Source organism: Tachypleus tridentatus, chromosome 6 (genome assembly GCF_004210375.1).
Source record: "Tachypleus tridentatus isolate NWPU-2018 chromosome 6, ASM421037v1, whole genome shotgun sequence".
NCBI classification, from domain to species: domain Eukaryota; kingdom Metazoa; phylum Arthropoda; class Merostomata; order Xiphosura; family Limulidae; genus Tachypleus; species Tachypleus tridentatus.
In genome coordinates this window covers 107024824-107034149 of record NC_134830.1, presented here as the reverse complement: position 1 = coordinate 107034149, position 9326 = coordinate 107024824, and the positions used below count along the sequence as shown (strand labels likewise).

The 9326-nt window shown below is 31.3% G+C and overlaps 1 protein-coding gene across 1 annotated transcript in view; it reads left to right on the top strand.

Moving 5' to 3' along the window:
* The first annotated feature begins 260 nt into the window (after positions 1-260).
* The window catches only part of LOC143253260 (ras-related protein Rab-35-like), a 38268-nt gene continuing 29202 nt past the window's right edge, over positions 261-9326 (top strand). The window contains exons 1-2 of the mRNA XM_076506821.1: positions 261-504; positions 2927-2977. Coding sequence (XP_076362936.1) covers positions 453-504; positions 2927-2977 — 103 coding nt within the window. The 5' untranslated portion in view covers positions 261-452. The remainder of the gene's footprint in view (positions 505-2926; positions 2978-9326) is intronic.

Here is a 9326-nt window from a genome sequence, read left to right as displayed (position 1 = left end):
CGCCAAACATGCTCGCCCTTTCAGCTGTGGGGGCGTTATAATGGTCGGTCAATCCCACTATTCGTTGGTAAAAGAGTAGCCCAAGAGTTGGCGGTGGGTGGTGATGACTAGTTAGTCCACTGCAAAATTAGGGAAGGCTAGCGCAGATAGCCCTCGAGTAGCTTTGCACGAAATTCAAAAACACAGAAACAAATATCAAAATTATTTATTTAAATTTTAATATTGAATAGTTTTTATTTCATTGGTGTGAAGCGAATGTTCGTCACCAGAATGCCTAAGCTACAGACGGAAACGCAAATCTGAGTTGCAATATAACGCCCATGTAGTATAAGTTGTACATTGACAATAGTATTACTTTTGTAAGAAAAAAGTTATTAAAACTTATAGTTATACTGAGTTTTAGCAAAATATTAATAATAGAAACAACAGATTTATATTTATTATCCTAAGCTATGTCAAGAGAGTATGATCATTTATTTAAACTTCTTATAATCGGGGATAGTGGTGAGTTTTCTTTTATTATTATAATAACTAACGTTTTGTGAAATACATGTATTATTATAAGTATCATATTTAATTTTTGTAAACTTAAGATATTGTAATATAACTTATTCATCATTGTACTCTAGGCTGTATTTAAAATTCTACAATTTAAATTTTTATTGTAATTTGTACCACAAGTTGTAACTGTAAATCAAAAGTAGTCTTACACAACTACTAAGTAATGCATCATTAAATGTGATTGTTAAGAGTTTAATCATGCTAGTTAGTTTGTAAAGTGTGTAGTTATTAATAGAACTATTAACAGTAACCTGCCCCCAGTAGTACAGCGGTATGTCTATGCATTTACAACTATAAAATCAGGGGTTCGATTCCCCTCGGTGGGCTCAGTCGATAGTCCGATGTGGCTTTGCTGTAAGAAAACACATTAACCAGCGGTCCTTGTTCTTATTACTTTAAAGTAGTGGTATTGTGAAAGGGAAGAGATGAGGTATGCTATTTCCAAACCAATTCACCACTTGTTAAAATTCGACCACCAAAAGTGAGCCCATTAAAATCTTGACATTAAAAAAATGCAATAAGAACCAAAAAATGAGTTTAAATTATTACTGAATGGAGCAGTGTGGAGCTTTGTGGTAACAAAAAACTTCACACTATATTATTTATTGCACTTATTAAAGTTAAAAATTTTACTGAGTGCAAAATCATTCGGTAATAAGAAATTTCACAATGCATTAATCTTACCATTGTTCTTCATTTAATTCTGAGTAAAATTTTATCTAATAACTCTACTATTTGCAGTTTAAGATTTTGGAAATTGAAATTGAGAAGCAAGATTTAAATTTTACTGAGTTTTAAGGAATTTGTGCTTTACTGAATGCAAAATTATTCTGTAAAAACAATCTTTGCACTCCCTTATTTATCCTTTAAATTTTGTCACATAATCTAGTGCACTGATTACACAAAATGATTTTTCTTTGTGGTTTCAGATGTTTAAAAACCTAAACAATGACCAAGAAACAACCTTTAAGTTAACAATGGACTTGTTCATCCTTCTAGGCTATCCATACCACTACACTGAACTCTAAAATAAAACACTCAAAGCCAACTTTATCAATCAAATACTTATCAAGTCTACCTTTAAAGTCCCTTAAGTTAACTGCAGCATCTACCTCATCTGAAAGCAACTCATTCCAAGGCCAGATACCCTGTTCAAAAAATAAACATTAGATGTCGATGACTTCTTCCCTTCCAAAATTGATATTTATGTTTGGTATACTTTCCATTCTCATTCTTAAATACAAAAAGAAAAGATATATCAACAATATCATTTCCCATTACAATCTTAAGTGCCTGAATAAATCCCCTCTAGCTCTTTTTAAGGAGAAAATAATTTTGTATCTCAAGATAGTTGGTATGGATATTAAAACTTTTATTAAAATAAAGTAGAGAATGATGTTTCGACCTTCTTAGGTCATCCTCAGATTAACAAAGTGATTTTGCAACTGACCCATTGCTGAGAACAATTTTAAGAACTCTTAACCTATCTTCATATTGACAGCCTTTCTATCTCAGATAACTTCCTACTAGACTTTCTCTGAACCCTTCCTAATAATTTAATATCCTTTCTAAGAAAAGGAGCTTAAGAATAATTTAATATCCTTTCTAAGAAAAGGAGCTTAAGAATGAGCAGATTTTCTGAAAATGAACATACCAAATCTATTGTTTATGTATGCTTTGCTTGACTCCCAGCATGAATGATGTAATTTTTTTCAGCTTCAACCTGGCATATGGAAGAACCAGCTAACATAGCTAAGTCTGCTTGATTTAAAGCCCCAGATGCATAAAGCACAGCCTCCTCAAATACCATTATAGAGACACAGAGAGGTCAGATTTAACAAACAGACCATAATTTATATGATAATGTAGAAGAACAGATGAATTTCTGCATAAATGAACCAGTCATTGACTGTAAGAGTTACAAGCCTATTGAGTAATGAAAGAAAACCTCTGGGAAATTTTTGTGCTATCTTTTTTTTTGTTTTTGGTTCCAAGTGAATGGATTTACTATTAGGAATGTCAATCATAACAGAAGAATATGCTTTGAATGGTAGAGAATGGTGACAAACTTGCACTTCTGCATTATAATATATAGTTTATAAAATATAAATTTTAAACTTTAAAAAAGAATGTATTAAATGGAGAAAAGTGCATAGTTTTTCCCTACATTCAATGCTGAACATGTTTATAGAGAAAAATCTTTTATTTTGCATTGTTTAGAGTTATAAAAGCTTCTTTAGTTTTAAGTATATGTGACTGAAGACAAAAGTATTAAATTAAGACAGTGCAGGATAGAAACTGTGGTACTTATTTTTTATCAACATTAAACCATTCTCTGGTATACATGTATACATGTATTTTGCAGGAGTTGGAAAAAGCAGTCTTCTCCTTAGATTTGCTGACAACACATTTTCAGGTGAGTATTATATGAAAAAGTTATTTGCCAAAAAAAAATTGTGATGACAAGTAACCTGTTTGAAGTAAAAATGTATCTCAAGATGATTGGTATTGGTATTAAAATTTTTATTATAAAAAATAGAGAACAATGTTTTGACCTTCTCAGGTCATCTTCAGGTTAACAAAGAGAATTTGCAGCTTACTATTGCTAGGCACATGTATTAGAGATGAGAGTGTAAATGGGTGTGGGATTGCAAGAAGTGTTGCAGTTGGATGTTATTAATTAGTTTAGGTATAAAGTTGTTCCTTTATATTGGTTTAATTTTAATTTGAGTTGTATAAATAGGGTTTCTTTGAGTTTGCATTTGTTTGCTTTCCTACTTAATATCTGGGTGTTCATTATGGTTATGTTGTATTTATTTGATTTGCAGTGTTTAAAAATGTGTGAAGATGTTTTTTGCATATGTGTGTGTTCTCTGAATCTGGTTTCCATTTTTCTGCTTCTTTTTCCAATATATGTCATGGCAGTTGTTGCATTGTATTTTATAAATAATGTTGGTGCTGTGTTTGTCAATGTAGTTTTTTACATTGTATGGACTTTGGTTTTGTATCTGGATTTTGAATAAATTTGGTGTTTACTTGTTGTGTTTTCTTGAGTTTTTTTCCAAATGTTGGTTATGTTTTGCTGATATCTGGAATATTTGGTATGAAGTAGTGTAACAGTTTATAATTTGTTGTTTCTTGGAATTTATTATTGTTTGTTTGTTGTTGATCTAGGTGTGTGTGTGTGTATAATTTTTTCAACAGTTTTTGGAGGAAAATTGTTAATGTTCATGTAGTGTTGTTTTTGTTGATTTCATCATAATTTTATCAGGTGAGCATAGTTTTGTGGCTGTTTTTATTTGGTTTCTTAGTATTTTGAGTTTTTTGTTTCAGTCAGGGAATGTATAGTCCAGAATGAGTGATTTTTTCCTGTGGATTTCTATTTTGAAGTGTATATCAGTTCTTGTAATCTTGAGGTTGAGAAATGCTATCTGGTTAGTTTTTACTGCTTACAGGTGAACTTAATGTTGGTGTGTATGGAGTTAACGTGGTTGGAAAAATTAAGTGTGTATTCTGTAGATGTGAATCTAGCAATTGTATTGTCAACATACCTGTACTAGTATGGTGGTGTGTGTAAGGCTGAAATGATTACTCAAGATTCAATCTGTGTCATGAAAATGTTGGCTTGAACTGGTGGCATGGAATTGCTCATACTTAAGCCATTTATTTGTGGGTAATTTTGGTCATTGAACATAAAGTTAGTTTTGGTAGTAGGGTATAAGGGTTCCTAATTGGTTGCTGGGGATGTGTATCAATGGGTTGGGGTCTTAGATATGAAATTCTAAAACTATTTTGCAGGCTTTGGTAGTTGAAACTTCTATAAAGAGGGAGATAAAATCAGAACTGCTCATTAAGGCTTTATGGTTTAGTTGGTCAAGAATAGATTTGAAGTTAAACAAATCTTTGAAAAAGGAGTTCACTGATTTTATGTATTTATAAAATACCCACACTGTGTATTTATTAAGGTTGTAGTTGAATGATTCCTAGATTGATATTATGGGTCAGAGTGGGCAATTGGTTTGTGAGGTATGGGGGTGCTGTATAGTTGTGTGGTGTGAGGTTGCATAGGTAAGAACAAAGGTTTTTTTTAGATTGTGTTGGTTTTTCATTTGTAATAGTATTTTGTTTAGTTAGTTTTTGTGTTTTTGTTGGATTTTGTGTTTTGGTTTACATTTGTTAACCTGAACATGACCTAAGGTCACAATTTTGTTCTCTATTTTAATAAAAGTTTCTATACCCATACCAGCCATCTTGAAATACAAAATAATGTTTTATTTACCAAATCATAGTTTTTTTAGGTTTCAAATTGTTTTAAACCTTTAAAACTCAATACCAACTGAAGTTTTTATCTTTTTTATATTCCATTTTCAAAAGCTTCTTGACAATATGGCTTTGGTATTATTTTTGTTCATGAAGTGTTTATACTATGAATCATGAAATCTTTAATGTAAATATTAGTTATATTGGTGAGGAAATTCAAAAGAAAGTTGTCTTACCTAATTAATAAATATATATAAAACTATTGTTTTAGTTTTCCTTTCTTAATTTGTTTTTAAATGCATCCATTGATACATAAATATGAAGTTTGTAAAGAACTTGTCACTACAGCTTCTGTCAATAAGTGTAGTTTTGTTTTTACTTCATAGTTTGCAGAAATAAGCAGTTTTAGTATGATTTTTCAGAAATAGGATAGTATATATATATCTTTGTTTCTTTTCATTTGTTTAGAACTATATTCATATAATAGGAAAATTTGTAACTGCTGTGGCAACAGTGTGATGTAATAGAATAAGACCTTCTTATAAGAGAAGTATGAAATGTAAAACATTTTTTTGTCTTTTATCATATTTATTTACTCTTCTCATTTTAGGGAAAAGCTTATTATACAGTTTTTGGAATTGGCCCTTGCAAAGAATTTTATGAAAACATAAGATTACAACAAGTCTAGGGAATATTCTCTATAAAGTTTTCTTATTTGATTACATGAAAGTAATATATTAATATGACACAAATGGACAGTTTATTTGTATTAAGATGAATAACAGATATTTAAAACAAGACAAAAGAATATAAAATATAAAAAAGGGCTACACATTTGATATCTTATATATCTTAAAACATGGTAAAGTAACTGAAAAATGTAAATTAATCTTGCTTTATATCCTTTTTTTATACTTAGACCTGTACTGTGTAGAAAAATATAAATACTTTTTTTATGAAAATGTATATCATTATGCTAAACCTCAGAAATAGAAATAAGAGTAATTTAGAAAACTACCTCATTTTTTCCCAGTTGAGTAATTGGTACAAATCATATTATTAGACCTTAGCTCCTTTTGTGTCAGTTTTGTTGTTCTTTTATAGAGTTCAAAACCAGGTAGATTTTATTTGTTTTTTTTTTATAGCTTATTGTGATGCATGATAATAGTACATTAAATTTTGGCAAGTACTTAAAAATATGCAGAGAAGTACTGTGCCTAAATTATGCTTCATATTTTCCATTTTCAAGAGCAGCTAGACAAAATTCCTTAAGTGGTTATTCCTGATCTTTGAAGTGCTTATGGTATGAATCATGAAATTATAATATGGAAATTGTTAAGATTTGGAAGGAAGTTCTGTAAGTCTTATATTTGTCAGTTCAACATAGAGAGCATTAGTATCACAATTTCTGTTGAAAGTTAAAATGCTTCTGAACTTAGACCTACAACTTGTGTAAAGATTGTAGCAAAGGTACTAAAGGAAAAGATTTAATTGTTTTATTATGTAGGTTGGACTTTGCATTATTTTCTCCAAATAATTTTATATAACCTGGCCAGTGATAAAACACTAATGAAAACTGGTATAAAAAGTTAGATTATTTTGGTGAAAATAAAATATAACTGTTACTAAAACATCAACATTCAAGGTGATCACACAGCTAGAATTGAAAACACTGAAAAGAACAACAAACAAAGCATGAAAAGAATATCAAGAAAAAAAGGAAAATTAAAAGGAGAACAAAAATAAAGAAATAGACCAGTGATTTTGTTGGAGATGTGTAGAAAGATTACTACAAGAGGATTGAAGAAATATAGAAAGGCTATAATGGTAAAATCAAAGATATGCAAAAGAAGTCAATGAAAGAATAAAACACATGGAAAAGAACTGGTAAATCTGAAGAGCAAGCAAAACAAAACTTTTTCTGCATCTGCTCAAGAATTCCAATATAAAATATCTTTTAATACAAGAAATGGAATAGGAGAACGTATTTAAATGAACACATTTTCTAATACTTATACCTTCCTGAATCAATCTGACCTTGTTGCTATCAAGCCCACTTGCAGAATTTAGATGGGCAATTCAGCAAATCACTTAACTAAGAAATCAATGGATTGTGATGGAAAGATACCATAGGAGGCATATCAGGCTTGATTTGAAATAATTTTGAAAATGAACAGATGGAATAGCAAGTTCAGAATATTCTTACTACCTATCACATTTATAGCTATTACTCAACTGTCAGGGTTTTTTGTCTATCTAAGCATTGGTCTGATTTTTTTCTCTTACTCTAGTCTTTTATAATCTTTTATAGTGTGTCAATGCACCCTCTAGCCTGGTACTATATATAAGCACCTCATTCAGATAATGTTATCACATTTTCTTGTCAAAGCATCACTAATTGGTTTCTCAGTATTACAACCATTCAGAAATACTTTAAACATTATTGTTTTATTTAGTTCATTTTCATAATAATAGTATAGTAATTTTTTAAAAACTCTTCCAATTGGCTAGCTGATTTACATTATGAATTCCTAGATTACTACTTCTAGCACAGAAGTAAATTGGGTCTCTTCTATGCTACCTCTGATATATAGTGTTGCACAACAGTTGGGGCAGGGTATGCATATGTCACCCTCATTTGAGACTGTCAGTGATTTTATTGGTAGTGAAATGGAGAAATTCAAATTTACAGTCATTCTCCAGGAGGCTGTAATTGAGGGTGATCATTGACATATTTTGAAAAGACTTTAGATTCACTTTTTATTTCATGCCTTCTTTTAGTCCCCATTTGGGATGGTAGTAGTTTTATAAACAATAAGTACTGGAGTCTGGAGCACTATTCCTTAGGGTGGATTGAACAGATGGCCTAGTTACTCTGCTTTAATAAAACAACTTCACCTCACAAAATGCCATTCCAATCAACAGTTTTTAAATGACTTGAAAAATGAAAAGGAGGACACTTTGAGATAAGCTGCATTTGTTTTTCTTCTATTGTTTCTTCAATGTGTGATGTTTTGGTATTTTTCCCAGTTGCATTCAATGGCTGAAAGGTTTGGAGGGAATTTTTAGTTTTTATTTCATACACAAATATGTTCACGTGGGAAGGTTTACTTCTCAGTTATGTGGAGGGATAATTAGGCTTTATCTGAGATGTTATTAAAACTTTGATTTTGTCTACCACAGCCAGATTGAAGCATTTTCTGACTCTCAAATAACACATCTGCTCCTTGAATTTAAAAGTTGTAAGGTAGAATTTGTAGTTCACTTGAATAGTTCAATGTCCCATGATGGGACAAAGCAAGTTTTATGTACTTATAACTCCAGTTCAAATACTAGTACATATTTGATGCTCAGTTATCTGGTTGGGGTGTGTACATGACCCTTCCTTTTGATCAATATTGTTTCAGTACATTGTTCATGGAATATGGTCCAATATCTCCTAGTAATTTTAAAAACAGAATGGTCCCATCCTGAGTCCTTGGTTGAGCACAATTGTTTCACATATTCCCTGTAATTCTGGAAGCAAGTTGAATGCACCATTGCCCAAGTCATTGGGTAGTGAAGTTGAATATTCATAATTCCAGACTGAATAGATTCTGTTTCCTTTGATTCAGTATGGTACATAATCTTATTATTCTGAATTTGGGATGTTGTCTTTCCAACTTCTTCAAGTTTAAGAGAGGGTTTGTCCACCTCTGTGTTCATTACCTTCTCATCATGATTCCTTCCAGCGGCTTGGAATGCATCACTCTCTGGTTACAGGTTGGGATCTACTTATAAGTTTATGTACATCAAGATAGCATTGCAGTCCAATTTTCCAGCCACTAATGGAGGATATAGGAACCAAAGCCCCTTAATTCTAATTCTGAGTAGTGGAACATCAGCTATCTGGTTGGGTCTGACTTATAAAGATAACTCATGTACCATTCCACCCATGATACAGGAATTCAGTTCTGTATAAACAGCGTACCTGTCCTTGATGTAGTGCTAATCTAGAATACTTTCTCTATGGATAATACCCTTGCTGACCACCCATCTTGTCAGTGTTGGATTCTTGCTATAAGTGAGAGTGGAAGTATGTATGTTTTGGAAGTTAACATTTTCCTAAATTGAAAATGTATTTCTAATAATACTTACCTCTGCTGACACTCCCTCCTTTCCTTCCCACTACAAGCAGATTTTATAGCCTGAGATTGAGTAAGTCTCAAAAAAACAAAACAAAAAGTGCTAACATTATTTGAATGAGGTGTTTATAAACAGTACCAGGATAGAGTGCACATTGAAGTAGGTGGAGAGTATCACAAGATAAATATTCCTAAGAGCAACTGAGTTGAGATATAAGAAAAAATAGGACCAGTGCTAAGATGGGCAAAAGAAACCCTGGCAGTCAATTAATAGCTACATGTGTAAGAGGAGATAAATACTGTTGGAAATATATTTTTAATATAAAAAAATTTTAACTAACTATTTATTTATCTTACTACCTATTTAAAAAGACCATTTTT